The 24,818-nt window shown below is 40.5% G+C and overlaps 1 protein-coding gene across 4 annotated transcripts in view; it reads right to left on the bottom strand.

Moving 5' to 3' along the window:
• Positions 1–594: 594 nt before the first annotated feature.
• LOC308337443 (alpha-fetoprotein-like) overlaps positions 595–24,818 on the bottom strand; it is a 42,854-nt gene continuing 18,630 nt past the window's right edge. For all 4 annotated transcript variants that reach the window (XM_080795554.1, XM_080795552.1, XM_080795555.1 and 1 more), the window contains exons 8-14: positions 24,483–24,697; positions 22,073–22,205; positions 20,374–20,471; positions 17,857–17,995; positions 14,761–14,984; positions 7,611–7,743; positions 595–1,089 (exon numbers count right to left, since the gene is read on the bottom strand). In XM_080795554.1, the coding sequence (XP_080651680.1) occupies positions 1,042–1,089; positions 7,611–7,743; positions 14,761–14,984; positions 17,857–17,995; positions 20,374–20,471; positions 22,073–22,205; positions 24,483–24,697 (990 nt within the window). In that variant the 3' untranslated portion in view covers positions 595–1,041. The remainder of the gene's footprint in view (positions 1,090–7,610; positions 7,744–14,760; positions 14,985–17,856; positions 17,996–20,373; positions 20,472–22,072; positions 22,206–24,482; positions 24,698–24,818) is intronic.

Here is a 24,818-nt window from a genome sequence, read left to right as displayed (position 1 = left end):
GGATCAAATGAATTTTTCCAGGTAAAAACTTAACAGTAGTACCCGGCACACAGCCCCATGTTGGTTGTTAGTACGCAGCCAGCGACAACGAGCCGGAAGTTATGTCTAACTACGTGTCTCTAGGACCCCGGTTGTTGCAAAAGCAAACTTAGTTCGCACGTAGGTGACAAGGTACCGCCCACAGGACCTATTCCTCACCTCAGTCCTGACCTTTTGGAGCTTTGCTAGTAACTCAAAGACTCTTGGCAAACAGAATGTTAAATATTTTCTTGATTTCATAATGTGTTCAATGCCACAGGCATGAGGCAAAGTCCTGATAGTTCTAGTCTAACTGATGGTGAAAGAAAGAGGCAAAAAGAAGGAAACGCCTGTTTTCACCACGTTCCACCGGAAGGTAAACCTTATGAAGACAGGAATTTTTTTCTGTTCTGTTCGGTCACTGGTGGGTGACCGAAGCTGGGTCACAAGCTCCTAGAACTATGCCTTGTACCCAACAGATACCCACTAAAAATCTACTGAATGAATGAATGTTGTAAGTGCTTCCAAGTACCTTCCAGTCCTACACCTTCAAAAAAGAAAAAAAAAAAAAGCCAAGACAATTATAAAGGTAACTTATTATAAAGCACATTCCACTCAGTTCGGCAGGGGAATAGACAGAAACTTCAAAGCTTCACTTGGGTCTTTTACACCCTGGAAACCCAGCAGCCAGTTCCCAGCGAGATGTGGCAGCCCATTACCTCTATCTGAGGTTTGGAAAGGCCCCTGAGACTTCATATTTCTGGTGCAGCTCCTGAGAGGCTGGAAGCTTCTGGGAGAAGGAAGAATGTCAGCTGGTTGTCTGAGGGTTACGGTGAGTAGATTTCTCTGCTAAGCAGGAAAGGAGAGATTTAGTGTAGCCTGGCGAGGATCCTTGAGTAACATTGTGAGTGGCTTAAAAACGATTAACAACATTCGTATTTTGGATATGAGACATGCGTTTTATTACTCATGAAAAGTAAAAGGCAGAGCTCAGCAAAGACTTCACTTCGACATTTTCTGGAATCATCTGCTTCCCAAGAAAGACTGGCACTTTTCAATCAGTTTGGACCCCTAGGAAAAAAAAAAAAAGCAAATAAGTACATCTGTAACAAAACAAAACATCTGAACATCTACGATCCCCAAATAGAAAATCTTGAAGACTTGTCTATTATATGCCTGAGAGAGGCTCTAATGTGCCCACAGCTCAAGGTCTTGGAATTTCTCAGAGCCTAGTCTCTGAGCTTAAGGGCTTTGCTAACTGCAATGCCTCTCCCCCTCTCAGGACCCCAAATTTGGAATAAATAAAAATTTGCTTTTTCCTCACAAAAATATGGGACTCTTGCTGCAGGGTAAAAAAACAGACAATCAACATCAGATTCTCCTTGCATTTTAAAGCTTCCCAAGGCTAATCCCATGCTAAATCATTATACAATCAGGTCCAAGAACTTAAGAAGAATAAAATCACCAACATTATCAGAGCATCTCTACTGCCTTTATATATACCGGAATCAACCTCTATGTTAAGTCCAGAAGTTCTCTTCAATTTTTACCTGGGTAGTCTTTATTCAAATAAAAATTATTTGTGGAAGCCCAGAGAAATCAATAAAAGTTAACTCTTAGTTAACTGTGGGAATGGGACCCCTAGAACTCCACTGCTAAGATGAACACACACACACACACACACACACACACACACGCACGGCCCCCCAGGGGATAGATGGCTTGCACGCCTAAGAGCTCCTAGCACCCTGTAGGACATGGTTAGAAGTCAATTAATTTAGTCCTTCTTCCTGCCCTCAAACAGACCACACTTAAATCCTCTGGAGACTGGAATCTATTTAAGTTTGTTTTTAAAAATTGCTCCCCAGTTTAACGTATCCTCGTTTCTTTGGCAACTCATGACTTTGGATTTAAGAAGTGCCTTGAAAATGCCTTTTAAATTTAAAAGATTTAAATCCATCTTCATGGGAAATTTTCCCATAAGCTTAACCTCAAGACCCTCATATTTAATCTTGTTCATTGGCTCTGAACCTAACAATAGTGGAGTAAGTCATATTTCTCTAAGATCTGTCCTTCCCGACTGTATTTATTTCATAGTTCCTCAATAAATTTCTAATTTGTAATGATAACAAATGTTGGGGTAAGGGGGACGTTTCTGACAAAGGTAAGGTAGAATAAAGGCTTCTGAGAATCATAATAATGAGAAATGTTCTGCATGAAATAAGGGATGGCAGCATTATATCTTGAGGCAAAGTCCAAGGAAGATATTGAAATATAAAACATGGACTCATACGATGGAGGGCAGAGAACAGAGAAGAGAAAGAGGAGACATTTTCCTTACACTGACACCAAATTAGTCACTCTGGGTTCCTATAATCCTAGACATGTTGGTAGACTGCTCTCATGTCACCCATCTTAAGACTTTGGAATAAACATTACCAGTCAATTTCTCCATATCCCTGTGACGTGCTTTTCAACACTTTTTTTTTATTCTAGATACTCTCTGGACATAACAATTTGCCAATATTCCTTTCAAATGTATAGTCTCTCATCTCTTCCAAAATCCCAGTGCAGTAATGGTAAAAATATTATTTAAAAAAAGAAGAAATTGGGGCGCCTGGGTGGCTCAGTGGGTTAAAGCCTCTGCCTTCAGCTCGGGTCATGATCTCAGGGTCCTGGGATCGAGCCCCGCGTCGGGCTCTCTGCTCCGCGGGGAGCCTGCTTCCTCCTCTCTCTCTCTCTCTCTCTCTGCCTGCCTCTCCGCCTACTTGTGATTTCTATCTGTCAAATAAATAAATAAAATCTTTAAAAAATAAAAAAGAAGAAGAAATCTTTATCAATGCTTAAAAAAAAAAGCAACAAGATATAATGATGAACGGCTGAGAAAAAAAAAAGTCATCAGTATGATATTGACCAATATTTCAAAGTACAAAAATAGGAGCTCAGGATAATGAAAGGATGACATGTCACAGCAGTAAAAGAACAGAAAGTCACTGACTTCTGAATTGCTTTTAGTTCTTGTCTGCTGCCCACCCTGTTTTTTAAACTTCCTAAACATTCCTGCAGCTACCACTACCCTTTCAATAAGCTAATCTTTACTTAGCCAGAATTCAATCCTATTATTATACCCAAAGAACCCCCATTGACATGTCAGCAAAAATATTGTGCAAATATATAGACAAAATAATATTTTAAAATGCAAGGACCCAGAAAGTTTTTCTCCCAGGTGTTCATTCTGAAATAATACATACATATGCACATATGTGTTAGGAATGTAGTCCAGCAAAACAAAATAGTCCAAGAAAAAACATAAAATAGTATTTTAGAAATAGTCCAATTTACCCAGGATACACTAAAATGAGACCCCATGTGGACAGCCATGAATCAGTCCTAGAAATAATTAGATCCAATTGAAAAATCAAGTCAGAGGACTTTTTGAAATATACTTTTAAGAAGACGGAATATTCTGTTACAAAAACTCTATTATTAAGAACCTGAAACATGTTAGTGGTGTAATGAAAGTAGGTGCTTTATTTGCCAACACAGAAAAAGAAAGACAATTAATAACTCTCAAAAACAGAAAGATATACTAGGGAATTGTAGTCCAAATGTGCAAAACTAATAAAAGTGGCATGATTTTCTGCAACTTAGGCAAGAGAAGAGATTTTGTTTAATCTCGACACCTTTTAACAGGGTAAGTCATTCCATTGGTCCATCCATTCATGGTACTAATGTAAATAGTGTTCCAACTAAACACACAATTAAATATAGTATTTAATGGTTTCCAGTTTTTAGCATCCACTTATGAACAAAGCATATGAACCTTATATTTAATGTGCAGATAAATAAACCCAGGCAATGTAGACATAATGGTATTTATATGGCTTTCAGAGGGGGAGACAAACCTTGTGGACTCTGAGAAACAAACTGAAGGTTTTGGAGGGGAGGTGGGCGGATGTGGATATTATGGAGGGCACGTATTACATGGAGCACTGGGTGTGGTGCATAAACAATGAATTTTGGAAAACTTGTAAAAAACAAAAAACAAAATAAAATGAAATTTTAAAAAAAAGAAAAGCTGGCAAGGAAGTCAAAGGAAGTTTAGACATGGTAACTATTTTTGGAGAATCATTAGATGCTGACTGGTATTAAAGGACCAAGAAATAAAATATAACTAATAAAAGAATTTAAAATACTTTTAAATAAATTAAGAAAACATCTAGAGATAGGCTTCTGGAAGTTAGCCTGAGTACACTTAATTCATTATGTGATAATAATATTTTAAGGAACTACTACAGCAATGATGGTAATCACTGGAACTAAAAGTGAAAACTTAAATGGTTACCTTTTGGGAATGGGAAATGCACCCAGGTCTTCTGTTTGAACTTTTACTGTGTTCGTGCATTACCTACACAATTTTCAAAGCTTGTGTAATCGTAAGAAACTGAACATAGTAACCGGGAATGACCTGATCCACATAAGTTTGGGTTATCACGTTGCTTCATCTGACCCTTGTTTTCTCTTCAGAAACACATCCAAGATTGTGGTAGCTCTGATACTAGACCACTAAGCTGTTAGGTACAGACGACTTAACCAGCAGATCTTTCCACATGAACCTGGGTTAAGTCACGTCTAACAGTAGAACCTTGCTTTTTTCCCATCGTTAAATTTCATATATTATTTTCAAAACATTGTTTTAACTTGCCCATATTTCTGCTTATTCATGTTTACTTTCTTCTGTATTATATTCTGTTGGTTGTCAGAGAAATATCTCGGGCTATAATTATCATTCCCCACTGACCCGGCAGAAAGAATTTCTCTGAGTTGAATTTTCTCTTTGAACCTGCTGATGTCTACACTTTGTTTCATGAAATGTGAGATGTCTTTTCTCTGGATGATCCAAATTCACCCTGTATAGCTGCGTTTCTTTTCTTTTTTTTTTTTTTTCCTTTTATATATTTCAGTTGTACTCTTGCCAACATTCCAACATTGACTTTGGTCCGCCCTTTTTCTCCTCAGAATTTGGCTTGCTTCTTAAAATGTCTTCCATCTTGTCTAAAAAGGTTTTAGCCTCCCAACAGCTTTAGAAAGACAGTCTTCAAACCTGCCTACCTTCTCTTTTAACAGGCAGAACAGGTTCCCATAATTGACTATTAAAATCTCAAAAGAAAACAAAGAACATGCCTGCAGGTCCTTGGAGCGTTTAGTCTTTTCTAGCTAACTTGGAAAAAGCACAGACTGCCCCCCGCTGAGTCCCTTCACTTCTGGGGTCTTGGTTCCATGGGGCTTCCTAGAGTAGCTTGGTTTTATTCCTTGGCACTAGAGTCAACCCAGACTCCTTTCATAAAGGTAGAAGCACAAAGACACGAATTCTTGGCGTTAAATTCTTAAGTAGTTTGATCATCTATTCCCACATTTTTTGGCTAAGCCTGTTCATATACTATAAGGCAATTTTTTAAAATATTCCAGTCATAGCTTTATATTTAATATCCCCCAATTCTTTCCCTTTCTTTCATAAATGTTATTTCCAATTGTTTCCTTACTTCCCCTCCTGTCCTTGGTTCCAGCTTCTCACTGAGAGTTGGGCATATGAAAATACGGGGAGGGGATGGGGAACGGTGTATGATTAGCCCCTTGCACCTTAGCAAAGTGATTCTTATAGGGGTTCCCAAATCAGCAGCGTCAACAGCACCTGGGAACTTGTTGGAAACGAGGATTCTCAGACCCCGCCCCAGAACTACTGAATCAGACACCCTGTGGGAGGAAAATGCTGGTTTTGTTCTAGGAAGCTCTGGAACGGACTTGATGCACACTAACGTTTCAGAATCACTGCCTTGGAATAATCAGACAAGGGTAAACTTGACCAAACGTTAGAGATAATGCATAATTACAGATAATAAGCATTTTTATCTGAAGAAGTAATTCTGGCCAACTTTAATGAACATGATATATTCTTCAGATAGCTTCTATTCTCTCCTTTAATTTGGGGGAGAGATCCCAAAAGAAAGTAGAGAGGGGAGGGAGGAAGAAGGAAAACAGTGGGGCTTTTAAACCATAAGTGAGATCACTGTTGGCCAAGGCCTGGGGAAAAGCCCACCGAACTCTCCCTATCGTGCTGTTCTCCAATAATAGTTTGAGCAAGTCGTATTCTTACGCAGAAGTGAGAATATGTCAAGAAAACTCCCTTGGGAATCCGCCGACACAGGCCCTTCTACAGAGTGTTGATCTGTGTGGCTGTGGGGTTGTTACTCAGGTGGAAACATGTTCTCTGAATGCTCTACAAAAAAGCAAAAAGACTTTAAAATAAATAAATAGACTCTAGCGTAGGTGACTACTCTGGCTTTGTTATCAGCGAGTCTGGGAGTCAGCACAGTTTTTCTGTGAACAGCCTGATAGTCAATATTTGGGACTTTGCAGTTCATACAGTCTCTGTCACAACTCATCAGTCTGCAGTTGTTTAATTCAGCCATTGTGGCCAGAAAGCAGCCATAGAGAACATGTAAATAGATAGGCGGACGTGTGTCAGACAACCTCATTTATATAAACAGGAAGTGGAGTCGATCAACCTGAGGGCTATAGTTTGCCTGCCCTTGACTAGACCGTAGACATTTGAGTTTTAACATAAATACATGTACAGTCTAGCTAATAGGTAGAAAAGAGGCGCTGAAGGTAATTAAGGATTCATAAAAATTGTTACCTGTGAAAACATTTCCCTGGGCCACTGTTAACCTTAACCCTGGTCCAAATGGTCCCAGCCCATCGGCACTATAAAGGCTACTTTATTTTTTTACACCTACACTCTGCATTCCTCTGCTCAGATACTATAATCTACTCTACCTGAGTTTCTGCTCCTCACGTCCCGTCCCTGGGACAGCAGTTTGTCCTGGGCCCCCTCCATGAATTTTCATGCATTTTCTGTGCCGCATCCTACCATGATATTCTTAGAAATTTAAGTCCTACAACTTAGGATGAAAATCGTTTACTTGTTAACTATATGCAATTAGATGAATTCCAGAAAACAGTCTGCCGGTAGTCAGTTTGGTGGGTGTGCACACAGACTCTTCTCTGTCGTTGTTTCTTCCTCTCTATTCTTGAACCTCTCTGATAATGATCTTCCGGCCACTGAGAAAATGAAACCCTTTCCACTGGCTCCTTAGTGAAGCCCCAAACTACATTTGGTGACTATTCCTGACTGTGCCCCCAGAAATTTCTAGAACAAAACTACAGTGTGCCCAGACAGGTTTTTAAACTGTTATTTCTTTAAAATTTCATGACATTCCAAGGACACCCTTTCTCTACAATTACCCAAATCTTCAGTCCATCCTCCCTCCTCACACCCCCAATCCTAAATATCTCCACTCCATCTGGTGTCATGACTGGTATTCGACTCTATCCCTGTCTAAACTGCTAGTTTCCTCAATCAACATATCTTAAAGCCGAATATAATGGATTCCACCAATCCATCTGGACTGCGATTTTCTCCGCATTCACCCACAATTAGAACGGAGAAAGGTTTTTTGTTTTGTTTAGTTCTGTTTTTTTTAACTTCAGTACATCCTAAGCGCACCGAGAGAACAGACACACAGAGATACCTCTACTCGGAAACACATTTCACTTGTCTCTGCTCGGCAGCACTTCTCCACCACATGGGCAAAACTGTCAATCATTGATCGGAACTGCATCTCTGCTGCGTGTGGCTTCTGCCTCACAAGGTTGCTGAGGAGCCTGAATCAGAAAGGAATGGCAAAAACACAAGTACACGCTGAGTTCCAGAAGGCCAGCTTGCACACCTGCCTTACTGATTTAAAGCTGGGACCACCCACGCATCTTCGTCACCCACTCCCTGACGCTTAGAAGCTCTGAAAATGTGGTGATGTGTTCACAGAGGTCACAGCCCCCCATCCCCATCTTCGTGGTTTACCCAACATGCTTTTCTTCCAGGACATCTCTTTTACATAATTCATACATTAAATTTAATTATTTTTATGTAATTATTACTAGGGTAGAGATTTTTGTTTTCTATTTTCATGGCACTGGTTGGTAAAAAGATGATACAGTAAGTTAAATCATTTTTCCTCTATTTTGTTAGGAACATTTATGCTGAACAACCAACTTCCAAATAAATATTGTAAGTATGACACACCTGAAATCTGACGGTCTTTCATACATTATTAATGATAAACCAATAAGCTAATTTCAAACGATCATGGCTTGACAATATCTCTGATGTCCTTCACTAAAGAGTTTCCCCGACAACGGTAGTTTCAACCACTTTGAATATTCAAAAGTGTGACCTGGTTTCTGTCTCTCTACTTAATAAAACAGTATTCCAAATCTTCCAGTGTTGTCTTTTCCCTTTCTCTCTTTTTTTCACTGTTTTAGACAGTGAAAAAGACAGATTTAACCAAAGAGAAAAGAAGTCATGAGGGGTCGGGAAAATGTACATTAATTGGTATTTTACTGTTCAACAAAAACCCTTGTTTATTCTTCATTTTCAAATTCATTGATAATACCCAGTGGCCTTATTTGTGCCTTGAATGAGTATAAAAGAAAATATCTTAAAACTCGAAGTAGCTATTTCTATGACAATTTAAACCAGGGGTCTAGTAAACAATTGCAGATAGTAATTATTTTAGGCTTAGAAGTATAATGTTATAAATATATGATATCACAAGACAGAAAACTCCAAACTCCCATTTGCCTGGGGTGGGCTGCCCACGTGACAGGTGGCAGACACAGCTTGTGTCCAACTGCCATCAGCTAGAGACGATGGAGAGAAGGGACCAGCCAGGGGCCCAGGTGTGGTGCCAGGGAGAGCATGCTTGGAGAATTCCCGGGGGTGAAGGGAGTTTCCTAAGCTCTCCCCTCAGGATTCTAGGGATAATTGCTGGAACCAAAATTTTATATAAGCGGCTAGTCTCAAGATTGTGCAAAACTTGCATTATTAAATATTAGACCACAGACTGATGGGCAAAGGGCAATTGTGGGAATGTGAGCTTGTATGTGTATGTGACATATATTCTTATACTACATGTATGTTTATACTGGGCAACTCTGCAGTGTTGGAATAAAAGTATTATGATTTTCTTCTCTCTTCTGCATTTTGCAATGATTATGCATTACTTTAATAGTAACAGAAATCAATATTCTAAAAAGAAATAGAATAGTATAAACATTATTTTTTTCTCTCCTACTGTTCTGTAGTTAATCTTCTAATTAGACCTAAACTTGATCCCACTTGAAAGAAAATGCTTTATTTGTTTTTAAGTGTCTCTACATAGTTTAAGTCTGTATGGTTAAATATATCCTCAAACCAGTTTCCACTACTTTTGAATAATTATTATCAGTTTTTAGGAAATTACTTAGTAAAAGTGAGAAATACAGGCTATTTCCCATTGGAATTTGATGGAATTTGTCTTAGAATGTATTTTCCTACAAAAACAATATTAATCATGATGCTGAAATCCACTGACCCGTCCATGAGAGCATAGGCTTGCAGAAGTCCCAGGTAATAGGAACTACCAGTCATGGGTACCTACACTGTGGAAATACCCCGTCTCGAAACATGCAGTTAGGCCTTCTATGGTCTGGCTTAGGACATTCAGCATGGAAAGGGCAGGAGCTGGTATAGGAAGGAGACAGAGTTTACTACTGGTTCATGCAAAATCTGGACTCCACTTTCCTTCTGATGTCATAAAAAGGGCACAAACTTTGAAGTCAAACTAACTTTGGTTCAACTAGGTGGTGTGACAGTGAGCAAGATACTTAACCTCTCTGACTTTAATCTATAAAAAGAAAACTTGAACACTTACATTGCAAGGCATTTGTAAAGGCCCAAAAATAACGCATTCAAGGGCTGAGTATAGTAAGTGGCATACTTCAGGCAGTAAATAATGGCAAAGGTAATAGTAATGATCAAGAACTGTAATAATAATAGCACATCTTGCTTCCATTTCAAATCATCAGTTGCTTCCAACCATGGTCTCCTTCTTCCCTGACTCACAATAAATAGTACATTGTCACGGCTCTTCTCCTATTCATTCATTTATTCCATTCAGCAAAAGATTGATGATCATCTTTACAATTTCCCTGAGGATCTGAGCTATAGATTCTATAGTAATAGAGAAACTTGATGAGAGAGCCAGGAAAGCTCCCTTGTCTATACCCTCCTCTTCTCTCACTTATAAGCTGTGGGGTCCAAGTGCTGTCATGGTTCGGACCCTCCCAAACCCTCTAGTCTCACCCCAAAAGTTTATTTTCCTTCTCTCACTTATGCTTTGGTCACCCTGGACCACTCTGCTTTCCGCTTTCCCCTGCTGGGCGGGCGGGTTTCCAAATGCACTTCCCCAGAGGGACCAGTAGGGGGAAGACCAGCAAGACTGCTGGGTTTCCAGAACACCAGCCAGCGGCTGCTTATTTGAAACCAGGAGAAACATCCGAATTGTACTGGAATAGGGATGAGTGAGAAGACAGAAGTTCTGGGAATGAGATTCAGAGCAGGGGTATCAGGAAGTCATGTTATCCCTCCTTGGAACTCCAGACATAAAGGTGGTCATTTCTACACCTGAGGACTCTGTGCCTCTTAGAAGCTTGACTCCCTCCCCCTAAAAACTGTGAAACACTTGTGATCTGTTTGTAGTTGATTTACCTCTCCTGCCCATTTCCTCCCTCTCCCGCCCTGATCTCTCTACCTACCAACCTGATGGCTGTTATTCAATAATAGTTCCCTTAATTCTATTTTTCAGCTTAGAATTTTTAATTTGCCTTTTTAAATCTTAAATCCTATTTTTAATTCAGTACCACCAACTTTTTTTCAGTTTTTCACTTCTATGGTATTAATATTTTATTGTCATTAAATGTGCCCACCGTATCATTTAAAGTACATTCTGGTCTTTATATACTCTCTCAAATCTCCACATTTCAATTCAATATTTTTAATTGGATTTTAAATTTTTTTACTTCGAGCTTCTGTTTCCTTTCGATTGTCTCTATCTTATTACATAATCTCAACTTCTACCTCTACCTTCTCTTCCAGCTTGCTCAGTTTTTTCTTTCCCCTCCAGAAGCCCCTTCACTGGTTTTTTTGTTTGCTTGTTTTTGCATTTATGCTGTGATAGTCAGCCCGAATTATAAAGGGATAAAAACCATAGAGAGCCCTTGCCACTATCCCAGGAAGTAAGAGGGCTTTTTCCCAATTTGACTCTTGATTCACAATACGCATTCTCCCAGCATAGTCCAGAAATCTCTACATTAAGTGTTTCTATGCTACTGTTTTCTCCATACAGAGAACACAGTGAATTCACTAGAACAGGGATGATTCCTAATATTTCATACTTTTTATTAGCTAGCCTTTATCTAAGAGCTCAGTGTTTTATTTTATTTTATTTTATTTACTTATTTTACTTTATTTTATTTTTTGAGAGGGAGAGAGAGAAAGTGCAGGTGTGCATAGGAGGGGAGGAGCAGATGAAGAGGGAGAGAGCAGGAGACAGGGAATCTTAAGCAGTCTCCACAACCAGCACAGAGCCCAACTGGGTACTTGAACTCATAATCCTGAAATCATGACATGAGCTGAAATCAGGAGTTGGACACTTAATGAACTGAGCCATCCAGGCGCTCCAAGAACTCAGTGTTTTAAAAACCAGTATTATGGGGGTGCCTGGGTGGCTCAGTGGGTTAAAGCCTCTGCCTTCAGCTCAGGTCATGATCCCAGGGTCCTGGGATCGAGCCCCACATCAGGCTCTCCGCTCAGCAGGGAGCCTGCTTCCTCCTCTCTCTCTCTGTCTGCTGCTCTGCCTACTTGTGATCTCTGTCTGTCAAATAAATAAATAAAATCTTAAAAAAAAAACAGTATTATAACCCCTTGATTAGGGTACACTAAAAGCTATATGTTGGTAAAGTCATATGTGCTTTGAGCCAGATAGCTTGGGTGAATTTTCCAGCTCAACAACCTATTTACCTGTTGCGTGACCTCATACCCATCTTCTTGCCCCTTACAATTAAAATGGCATATAATGTTATCTGCCTCATACATTTGGTATGGTAAGGATTTGGTGAGATGCCATACATAACGCAGTGCCTATCTACGCCCAGAGAGCTTCCTCAAGAGAAGGCAAGCATGCACACCAGGAGTGACAGAGACCTCGTTCTCCTACGTTCTCGCGTCCAGCCTGAGCAAACAAAAGAATGGCTAACTAAACATTACAATGGTCTTCAGGTGTTGACTGGAAGTGTTAAAGTCTAGTTTGAGATTGGCTCACCTTGGCAACTGCAGAAAGGATTCCAAGGGTCAGCTGGCTTAAGAATTGCAAGTGGTGTGATTAAACAGAGCAAGCACCGGCTTGTGCTTGCTGCCTGCGAGTATGTGTGCAATCCAAAGACAACAAAAATTTTGCCTCACTTGACAAAATGATATTGCCGGACTCTTACATTTAGACCTTGCAAGTGCCTGTGTTAGAGTAAATCAATGAATTAGAAATACAGTAAGCTACCACTTCTAATGATCTTGGGGGAGAAGGAGCAATGAGGACGAGGGCTCCCTTGCTCGCTCCTGAGGACAGGAACAGGGGCACTAGAAGGGAACTGCCACCCCACCGTCAGGGGCTGGAGTGCTGCTAACTCAGGGAAACCAGAATTTCACCCTTTGGCTTTTCCTAGAATGGTCACCTTTGGTCATTGCCAAATGGGGCCTTTGACAGCATACTTACCAGAAGCAGAATTTTATTCTAGGGAGAAATGCCTGGGCCATGGGGGTATCTTGGCTCCAGGCTCAGGAGCAGAAGGCAGACAAAGAGATGGGTGATTGATACCGCTAAGAAGGCAGTTCTTTGTCTACAGCAGCAAACAAGGAGTCTCTTTTCTAGGAGCTGACAGTAAGTGTTCCATTCGATCCGCCTATGCAGGAGTGGGGAGAATTGGGGAAAATGCCAACCACCTATGAGATCTTAATCAGCTTCTGCTCTCAGAGGCAAAGGGCGAGTCGGCTGCTCTGAAGTCATGTGCGCTCATGCGTACTTCCAAAGCCAAGGCCATGACCCTCAGTCACTTTAGCAGCGGTCCAGCAGAAATCTGAGTCTCCCAGGTCACCCCTCATCTTGCTGATCCAGCTCCTGCTCTCCTGGTCCACTGTCTCCTTTGCCACTCGAGGCTTTCTTAAGAAAACGTCTCTCTCTCCACAGCCTCTCTTTGGAACTTCTCAGTCTTGCTCTATACAAAAACATGAGGCTCCCCAGAGGACACAGCTTCCCTCAGGACCTTTCAAGAGAAGGCTATTTTTGCTTGAACTCCACCTACCTCAGTATCTAGGTCTCTTTTACTTCCAACATATCTCTTCTTCATGCTCTTTGAAAAGCCGTCACTTCTTTGAAGGACACATTATCCAGCTCTAACATTCTTCATCCCTACTTATTCCTGCCCCATATAGAAAGTCTGGTCATTCTCCCTCATTTTTTTTAAAAAGATTTTATTTATTTATTTGTCAGAGAGATAGAGAGAGTACAGGCAGGCAGAGGCAGAGGGAGAAGCAGGCTCCCTGCGGAACAAGAGGCCCGATGTGGGACTCGATCCCAGGACGCTGGGATCATGACCGGAGCCAAAGGCAGCTGCTTAACCGACTGAGCCACCCAGGCACCCTCTCCCTCATTTTTGATGACTTCAGATCCAGCATATCACCTCTCTTTCCACCATTATCTTGACATTCATCATTTTCCACAGTTTCAACAACTGCATTAATGATCCACAGGTAGCAGATCGATCACCAAAATAGACCAGTTATTCATCTTTCTCTGTATTCATGTCCTTTGCAATGTGATGTTCCAACTCTTCCTATCAAGAAATGAAGTGTATTTCCATACCCTACTTTCATCTGGGCTGGCCCTATGACCTACCTTACAGAAGCAGTGATATTGCGTGGTTCCAAACCTGGGCCTCACGAGGCCTCCATACATCTACCTTCTCCCAGCTGCCATGAGCAGAAGCCTGGGTTAACCTGCCGGAGGATGGAAGGCCACGTGCAGCAGAGACAAGCCGTCCCAGCCAAGGCCAGCCTCAGCCAGCCAGCTCCCAGCTCACTGAGCCGCGGACCGTACGCTCTTGAGCAAGCTCAGCGGAGAATGGCTGGGGCTGGCCCAGGTCAACAGACTCACCCAGTCAACCCACAGCCTCCATTGCTGACTTCATCCAGAAGCCCTTTTTACATAGAACACGTTTCATATGTAGATACATGTACATCTAAATGTACATGTGTAGACATCGTATTCTACTGGCCATATTTCTGACCAATAGTCTTCAGTATTAGAAACAGCAACCAAATCAGAATAACACTTTGCAAAGTAATAACTTATATTCATAAAATTTTCTAAGTTTTAAATGTTTTCATATGCATTACATATGTATTTCTCTCTCTCTCTCTCTCTCTCTCTCTCACACACACACACACACACACACACACACACACACACAGGTTCCAAATTTCCCTTGTTAGGAAAAATACATTAATGTACCTCTCTGTCAATATTTTCTGATCAGTAGGCTTCAGTCTCACTAACCAAGCTAACTGGGGTAGCGACCGTGATAGCCATACTGCAAAACCACAGAATATTTTCAGTTCTAACCGACCTCCAGCGTAACACTGAGCTGATCCATTCATTCTGCAGTATTTTACCTGAGCCGACGTTACTGTTCTCTATACCTGTCCATTGCGGGCAGAACAAAGTAAAGAGCAAATTAAACAAGGATTCTTACTTCTGTTTTTCAGTTTGGAACTCCTCCTGAGCTTTGCACACGTTCTCTTTAAGGCTGATGACTTGGTCACAGGATACAGGTGTAGAAATGTAAGTCCTGTCGACTTGCAGATCATCAAAGCACGGCTTCCTGAAGGCATAGGAGTCATCACAGCAGTGGCCCACACCAGCATTGATGGGCTCTGCCTCATGTCTTCTGCATAAAGCTCCAAGAATTAGTTTTGCCTTTCCCAGAAGAGAATTAAAATAAGAACCATAAGGTTTTGGAGATATATATATATATATATATATATATATATATATATATATATTACTCCATAGAAAATAAGACTCATAAATATTCTCAAATTCTGGCTTCTGCTAGTTTGGTCTGGATTTCACTGTTTGGGAAAAAGCAGGAGTGTCAGATGCAGCCTGGTTCCCAGACTCGTCCTCCCTCTTCCCCGCATTCTCAAGTTGAGTTCACTTGTACTGCACCTCTACATTCCTTCCCATTCCAGTTTGTAGACCAGTGTTGACTTAAGGCAGGAGTTTCTTATGCTCTTCTAAATTAAAATCGAGCCTCAAGTCAACAGCGCTGCTACTTTGACTCAGATGTATAACTGATGTGGAGTTCTTACTTCAGAAGCTCAAATCCAATTTGTTTCTATTTTTATAACTGGGCAACTGTAACGACCACAGAACTTGGCATATGGTAGGTGTTCTATGAATATTTATTGAATGAATAAGTGATGATGAAAGAAATTCTTGGATCCTATTTAAGTTAGCTCCTTCATTTCCTTGTCCTCTTATAGAACTGTCACCTTGCCTTGCTCCTTGTGTGTCTGATTCTTATCCTGATGTTGTCTGCATGCCTGCCTATATGCCTTTCCAAGTATGACTCCCCAAATTCCCAATCATTTATGTATTTGGGAATGAAGTAATTGAAGCCAGTAAGCATCAACATTTCACGTATGAGTTTTTCTATTTTAAATGTAACCAAAGAGATCACCTAAAAATAAGGCTTTAGAAACAATGTAAGTCTAATTGAAAGAGTTCCCCAAGGAAGACATAACTAGATAATAAAAACTTATAATAAAATAAAAGTTAGACAGGGCTAGAAAATAATTTTTTTTAAATCTGCAATCAAAAATATTGTATTTTATCAGAAGAAGAACCAATTTAGCATAAATAATATGTTCTGTCAAGAACAGAGGTTAGAGGGGCGCCTGGGTGGCTCAGTGGGTTAAAGCCTCTGCCTTCGGCTCAGGTCATGATCTCAGGGTCCTGGGATCCATGCCTGCATTGGGCTCTCTGCTCAGCAGGGAGCCTGCTTCCTCCTCTCTCTCTGCCTGCCTCTCTGCCTATTTGTGATCTCTATCTGTCAAATAAATAATAAAATCTTTAAAAAAAAAGAACAGATGTTAGAGAAAGCTGTCACCAAATAAGAATTCCATAGTGTTAAACTAATACCAATACCACTTGAGAGAGACCTAAAGACTACATCTTGGAGACTTGAGCATATAGGTCCCTGGAGGGATCTTCTCCCTTGTGAGGAAGACATAATTTCTCATTCCTCAGGATAGCTGGAAGAAACATATCTTAAGACCATCCCTTCCCTTCTTCTGATTCTATTTGTACAACTACCCATATTTTCATTCAACTTCCTAGGTATTTTGATTCAGGAAAAAGTGTAGTCCAGTTATTAGGACCAATTATTGGAAAGACATTTCTCATTATAAATGAACATTGGAAAGACATTTCTCATTGTAAATGAAGAGTTTGATGTGAGATAATAAAAAATATAAATACTTGATCTTTGACTCCAGTTCCTGGCAAAGTTCTTCTGAAACCCTTGTAAATTCTTAAGTGAGAAGAGAACTAGGAGCATCTTTTGGTCTCATAAGGAGATTCTAGGTGGACTTCTGGATGGGGGCTGGTTCTCAGAAAGACCAAGCCATAATTAGGAGCTTGAAATTTCAGCCCCACCCCACCACCCATTCTCTAGAGAGGGGAGATGGGTTGGGAATGAGTTAATAATTGATCATGTATACATAAGGAAACTTTTCAAAATCCCAATAGTATGGGGGTTGGAGAGCTCCCAGGTGGGTAGACCCATCCACATACAAAGAGGGTAACACATCCCAGTTCCACAGGAACAGAAGCTTCTGAACTCAGGACACTCCCAGACTTTACCTTATGTATCTCTTCATTTGGAAGTTCACCTATTTCCTTTATCAAATGTTTTACCTATCTGGTAAACTTAAATAAGTGTTCCTCTGTGTTCTATGAGCTGTTCTAACAAATTAATCAAACCTGAGGAGGAGATCCTGGGAACCTTAGATTTATAGCTGGTCAGTCAGAATCAAAGGGGACAACCTGGACTTTCAGTTGTTATCTGAAGTGGGATGGGAGCCGTCTTGTAGGACTGGTCCCTTAACCTGTGGGATCTGGTGCTATCTCCAGATAGACATTATCAGAATGAGTTAAATTATAGGACACCCAGCTTGCATCACAAGGAATTGCTTCTTGTGTGGAAAAATATCTAGTGTCAGAGGTATGGTGACTGTTGTCTTTTTTTCCTATACATTTGATTAGGATGACTTAGTCTAAAATCAGCATTACCTTTGAAGTTGTTGACAAAGTCATTTTTGTCAAGAGTTAGACCCTGGGGGTGCCTGGGTGGCTCAGTGGGTTAAGCCTCTGCTTTCAGCTCAGGTCATGATCCCAGAGTCCTGGGATCAAGCCCCGCATCTGGCTCTAAGCTCAGCAGGGAGCCTGCCTCCCCCACCCCCTTCTGCCTGCCTCTCTGCCTACTTGTGATTTCTGTCAAATAAATAAATAAAATCTTAAAAGAAAAAAAAAAAGTTAGACCCTGGAGTATGATCCGGGTAAAGACTTGCTGAATCTGACATTACCACCATTAGGGAAGTAACAGTCTTACCTCTGCTGCTAATCAAGACAATTGGCAGGAGCTGGCCTAAAAGAAGTTTCCTTGGGGACAGAAATATTAAGCTCCATTGAAAGTTCATAGTTGTGTACACGAACATGAGATTGATTGCTGGAGGTTGGAGATTAGGACCATGAAGAGGCAAACACGAAGTCAAGATGGACTTACCGAGTCCTCCATGCAGGCAAATTGTTGCTCATCTCTTAGTGGGCAACATTTGGTGGCAGCAGCTGCCATGTTCTTTGTGAACATAACCAACTCTTGAGCAGATAGTTGTGGGGCTTTCTTAGTATAAAGGATTATGAACCTGAAAGAATAATTTCCTCTTACTCCTGGCAATGACCACATGCCTAAAATGAAGAATTCTAGAGTTTCCTTGATATCTGACAATCTCTAGCTTAGGTTGAACAAAACATTAAACGGGGTTTAATCCTTTTTAGTCCTTGTTCCAATGGCCCAATAACTTACTCAATACACCTAGAATTCTCTTCACACCTCCCTCACACATTACTCCAAGCTGATCCTTTGTGGGGTGGGGGGGTGCTTAGCAAGGAAACCATGAGAGCTAATTTGGGTGGCACAAAATCAGACTTAGTAAACAGCTTCTGAAATAAGTATATACACAGGCCATTACAGCTTCTGTTGGTTGTCTACAGGTGTAGGAATAGGGGGACCGCAACAATCAGCAAACAGGCCCCTATATCATGGGGCTCACACCCTAATGAGTGAGATAGCAGGTATACTCATTGTAGTGACAGGAATTCAGAGTGCTGTAGGTGCGCGGAGAATGGCATCTAACCCTATCCCAGGGGGGTCAGGCGCACCTCCCAGAGGAAATGGCATGCGGGCTGAGATGTAACAATAACAAAAAAATAAGCCAGGTGAAGGGGAGTGAAAGTGGGAGGGGAGCCATTGAATGTGATTGTAGTTTTGTTTTGTGGCGTTTTTTTGGCAGGGGGAGGGAATTGGGGACTGGAGACAGAAAGAGGAAGAAAGCTTAGTTACAGAATCAGATCTGCTTTGTTTTTAGGATAATTATGGTTGCCATATAAAGAATGAATGAAGGTGGACAAGAAGCAATGTGATGTAAGAAGAAGTTGAAGGCCATTCCAGAAGTCCAGGGAAGGGACAGTGATAGCCTCAACCAGGAGAGTGGTGGTGGGAATAGAGGGATATGAGGAAGATTTTAAGGAGAAAGACTACTGGATTTGAAGACAACAAAAAATTAGAATCAATCATTGCTTTTATATTATAATGGAGTTGGGGAAAAAACTTAGCTGTAACATCCAATGAGCAGGCAACCTAATCCAGTGGGTCTAGTATGTGACTCACGGACCAGCAATTATCAGCAACTTTGGGTACTTGTTAGAAATGCAAATTTTCAGGCCTCATCTTAGACTTAGGGAATGAGAAACTCTGGGGATAAGGCTGTGTTTTAATGAGTCCTCCAAGTAATTTTGATACACCCTGAATTTTGAGAACCATGATCTAATCCTTAACCTAGACATTAGCAAATGAACACAATATAGAAATAGTAAACCAAATATTCTTTCTGAAAAAAAATTTTTTTTTCTGGATCCATTATTCTGGACAGTAGTTTAATTTTATTTATTTATTTATTTATTTATTGCTTTAAAATATCACTTTAATTCCTGCACAATTTTTGTGTTAGTTTGGATAGATGAGATTTTGTAACAATAACCAAAAAGTGCAACTTTGTTGCATGCCTTCAAACCACAAAGGCTTATTTCTTGTTCAATCCGTATGCCCAGTGCAATTTTGCATGGTGGTTCTGTTTATCTGGAACCAAGACAGATAGATCAGCTACCATCTCAAATGTATCTGACTGTTATGTCCGAAGGAAAAGAGAAAATAGGAAAGCATGCATTGGTTGTTAAATCTTCTGCCCCCAAAGTTTTCACATTTTATTACCCAAGTCAATTCACATGGTGTGACATCCATATAAAATATTTTGCAGATCCTCCAATGAAGAGATTGAATCTATTTCTCTACCCCTTGACTCAGCTTGGCCGTATGACTTACTTTGGCTAATGGGACAGTAGCAAATGTGATGTAAGTAGAGTCTTAAAACTGGACACCCATTTCAAGCTGAATTTATGGGACACTGTATCAAACTGATTTTTTCCTCAACACTCTACTTCTAAATAGACAGTAAGACCCTAAAGAGCCTAAAAATTGACTTTTGGGTTTTCATATAGTGATCTTTGAAATACCAGTCTCCCTGCACACAAGAGGTTTATGTGTTCTCTCTGGCAGACAGCTATCTATTCATCTCTACCTTGCCTGGCAAAGAAAACTAAATTAACTATATGACCTAACTTGACTCTGACAAAGGGACCCAACAACTGCAGGCAAAGCTCCAAACTAAACATCCAGGTGGAGGGGAGAAGATCCCAAAAGGACTGCAGGAAGGCAGCCAGGGTCTGCTTGGTTCACAACTTCTGAACATTGGCCAGAATTGGGAAACTGGCCTGGAAAGCCGTGTAGAAATATCTAAGGCCATGTGGACATCTGTATTATCAAGACAAAGATAGCTAGGTTAATTCTGTTTTTTCCCTTGCCCTCTGAGATTTCAAGGTTGGATGTACACGCTTAGCCGCTCTCAGCATCAGGAGTGAACACAAACTCACTAACAAGTACGAATCTGGACAATTGGAAGCCTACCTGTCATGGAAGTTAGCCTCTCCCAATTTCTCATGCAAATCACAGAGATGTTTTACACGCTCATGGCTTTCACGAACCACTCTTTGGAACATCTCTTGCTGGAAAATAAAGATAATCAATGTTATCACTGTAACAATATATCTTGAGGTTAAGATTGCAAAGCCCTGATAGTTTAATGTAACCGTTTTCCTACACCCAGGGCTTTATTTACTTAGTGAGCTTGCAAATCTTGAAAAACATGTTCTGGTAAAAAAGGAACAGCCATGCACTTTGTGAAGAAAAGAAGTGGTACAACAAGACTGATACTTAGTTTCTGGTGATATAAACTCATGTGTGGGTTGATACGGTATATTTTATAAGCACAAGGCAAATCATTCATCAAGCCGAAGAGATCTTTAAAGGTAGTTTACAGATCTAAGTTTGATTGGTCAGAGTGTGTTGGTTATATTTAATAATACAGCCTTTTTACATAAGCAGCACAGATGCATAGATAAGATATTGGCATAGAAATATAGATATGTATTAAGAAGTCACGGTTTAATAAAAACATGTAGCAGCCTTTAATATAGTAAAGTACTCCACAAATACACATTGAAGTGAAGCAAATGGAATTCTCCGAGCTAACTACTAGTTCAAAGAGTTCTTCAACTGTGTACATAAAATTCCAGTGGGAAAATACAAGTGACCTTTCAGGCTTAGTTTTTCAGTAGGAAGACAGGTTATCATCTTAACTAATCTGACCCAGTGTACTTGATCTTACTGAGCAGTGTTTGTTGCAGTGAAAATTTTACCAGATTTGCAAACTGTTTGCCTAGGTTTAGCCCTTAGCCTTGTCCTTACTATCTGTGAAGTTGGGCAAGTCTTTTAAACCTTAACTGAATACTCTCACCTATAAGATGCAGTTAATAAATCTGGCATGACCTATGTTACCGTGCTGGTGTGACAATCAAATAGGACACTTTGTGTCCTTTGCTTTGTGAACTCGAAACATCTATGCTCCTGTAAGTTGCTATTATCATGGTGATTATTGTGGGGGTCTAGTGGGGATGCTGCAAAGGGCTGCTCACCCACAGGGGAACAAATTACCTTCACCGCTCCTTCTTTTCGGGAACAGAAAGGTGATAGATGTATGTGCTTGAGCCCAGACAGGACTGGGCTCTACCTCTACCACTACCCCACCCTCTGTAAATGTGTAAGCCTTCTAAGAAGCCAGAACCACCTGGTTCCTGGTAATCCATGGATAAGTGATCATTGGGTCAGGGACATAAGGTCACCTGCTTTTTCCATGTCACATGCACAAACAGCTGCTGCCTATGAACAGTATGATTTCTGGCCTGAAACCAAGACAGTTTCCAGGACTGCTGAGTGGAAATAGTCAACCATCTCATACTCTAATATGCTGTGCCTTCCTGCCATTTGCTTCGGTGCCCAGTGGACACTCATTAAAAGAGAAGATTGCACAGAGAAGGTTTCATGAAGCATAGAATCTGTAAGACAGTGACTCACGTAGAAAGCTGCTACAGTGTGATGAAGTGGCCTTCAGTTTAGATGAAAATCGTATTTGTTGTGCAGCATTGGTGATTAGCAAGAAGATGCACAATCTTTTTTTATAAAATATGGCACTACCAACATCACTGGAATTTTTCCTATGTTGGTAATCACTTATGAGTAACAAGTTAAAAAATAAAACGGCATTTACCCCATGGCTATAGCATTCCAGAGGATTTTCTAATTTACAGCAGTTTGCCAATAAATTTTGATAGACCGTATCCACTCTTAAAATCACAGGAACTGCCAATTCTGAGTGTCTTCTTGAATATTCATAAAGAAACCTGTATCCATCCATATGAAACATATTAGAAAGTTAACAGTAAAATTCAGAAGTCACGAATTTTCTTTCAAAACCCAATTATGACTATGAAATTTATTCAATATTTTCACTGATTTTTAGACATTTGGAAACTTGGGGAGGATGGCAGGGAGGTTTAATTGGCTACATTTTGAGATAAGGAAAAAGAATCAATAAAATTACTTGATTTTTCCAAAGTCACACAGGAGTGGTGTCAGATTCAGAACTTGTAACTAAGACAATCTGATTAGCTGATAGTTTCTGGTTCAGAGTCACTAACTTACTTTTATGAGAAGTTAATTTCCAGTGTTTGGATGAGAGCACATTTTTCTCAATCACCTTGGAGGCTAGATTTTATAAGTATCGGAATTTTTTTGGATAGAAAGTGCTAGTTAGGTCTTAAATCATCATCTTCCCCTCTTTTCCAGCTAAACTTTGAAGCTTGAGTGGTTCAAGCATAATGTACACATTCTTCTGGGTCACAAGAAAGAGAATTTGGACCCTCGTATGTTTACAAAGGAATCACAGAGTAGCAGGAGGCACCTTCCAAGTGATCTCATTCAACCCCTCAGTTAGTAGCTGGAACACAAGAGCCTAAGGAAATTAAGTGGCTTGACCTACATTCCAAAGTTTATGCATGACAAAGCTAGTCTTTGGAACTCTGGTCTCCCAACTAACAGCTTAATGAGATTTCCACCCAGAAGTTGTGCCTATCAACTTTTCCGGTACCGAATGCATGTTGAGGAATGAGTGGGTTCAGGCAGTGACATCTACTTTCATAAGCCATATCAAATGTAATTTCAGAATATAGTCCAAGTTATTCTACAAAAAGCTTTGGAGAAAACTCAAATTCTTTTGCTTTGCTGGAGTTTAATTGCTCCAAATAAGGCTTCACAAAGTGACTTTGGAAATACTTCAATCACACAGCAATATTGTTTTAATATTGCATATTGAAATCAGTTTGTCTTGCACAAGTTAATATGCATTTTGGAATGGACACCTGAGATGTTAATATTCCATCTCTCTAATCTTTAAATGCTACACCATGGCTTTGGTAATAGGTATTAAATTCATTAGAATAGAAGCGCTCACCAGGTCTACCAATCTGAAGCCCTCCTTAGGGATGAATACCTTAGAGCAAAGTTTGCAAACACTTGATCCTCACTGTGTTTTTTAAAATTCTGTTTTAGTTGTCAACACTTAAAAATCTTTCAAAATGCAGTAGATCCGGGCACCTGGGTGGCTCAGTTGGTTAAGCAACTGCCTTCAGCTCAGGTCATGATCCCGGAGTCCCGAGATCAAGTCCCACATCAGGCTCCCAGCTCTAAGGGGAGTCCGCTTCGCCCTCTGACCTCCGCTCTCATGCTTTCTCTCACTGTTTCTCTCTCAAATAAATAAATAAAATCTTTAAAAAAAAATGCAGTAGACCCTATGACCCAGCAATCGCACTACTAAGTATTTACTCCAAGCATACAAACATAATGACCCAAAGGGGAAACTGCACCCCAATGTTTACAGCATCAATGTCCACAATAGCCAAACTGTGGAAAGAGCCCAGCTGTCCATTGATAGATGAATGGATACATATGTGATACACACACACACACACACACACACAATCGAATGCTACTTGCCATTTGCAACAACATGGATGGAACTAGTGGGTATTATTCTAAGCGAAATAAGTCAATCAGAGAAAGACAATTATCATATGATCTCATTCCTATGTGGAATTTAAGAAAAAAAACAGAGGATCATAGGAGAAGGGAGGGAAAAATAATCTCTAAGATGAAATCAGAAAGGGAGACAAACCTAAGAGACTCTTAATCATAGGAAACAAACTGAGGGTTGCTGGAGGGGAGGGGAGTGGGGGGATGAGTTAGTTGGGTGAGGGACATTAAGGAGGACACCTGATGTGATGAGCCCTGGGTGTTATATAAGACTGATGAACCCTGACCTCTACCTCTGAAACTAATAGTACGTTTACATGTTAATTAATTGAATTTAAATTTAAAAATAAAATAAAATAAAAATGCAGTAGACCCAACCAGCCCAAGCCTGCATTCCCATATGCCAACCACGTGGCTGGAGCTGTGTAAGTCGCTGCCACCTTCGACTCCACCAAGCATCTCCCCTTGAACAATCTGAGTCACCATTTACATTATGGGCTAGCCACTGTCACCATTCAAGTCTACAACCCTTCCCCCAAATCCATAAATATAGTATTCCATTGTGAAGATTTTATAAAAATCTGTATTACTCTTGCAGGAAATCATCTGGCTTGTGGGAGAATTGTTCACACACAGATCGGTCTTCTGTAAACCTGCGGAGCGGCAAGGATGCAAGATGAGGCTTCTGCTCGTTTTCTGAGCTGATCATGCACTCCCCTCGGAATGGCACCGGCTGTGCACAGCACGGACTGATTTTACTGGAGAGGCTCAACTGTTTGGAGCAGGTATAGTTCATAAGCTGGCTCTACGAAACATCAAAAAGAGCTTTGTTTTTGATGACTTCATTCTGAACTTATTTATTTTTATTGTTATTACCAGAAAACCAGAGAAAAACTCGACATCGTCTATTGCCTTATCTTGGCAAA

The sequence above is a fragment of the Martes martes genome (genome assembly GCF_963455335.1).
Source record: "Martes martes genome assembly, chromosome: 2".
Taxonomy (NCBI): Eukaryota; Metazoa; Chordata; class Mammalia; order Carnivora; family Mustelidae; genus Martes; species Martes martes.
This window is presented reverse-complemented; position numbering and strand designations above follow the sequence as displayed.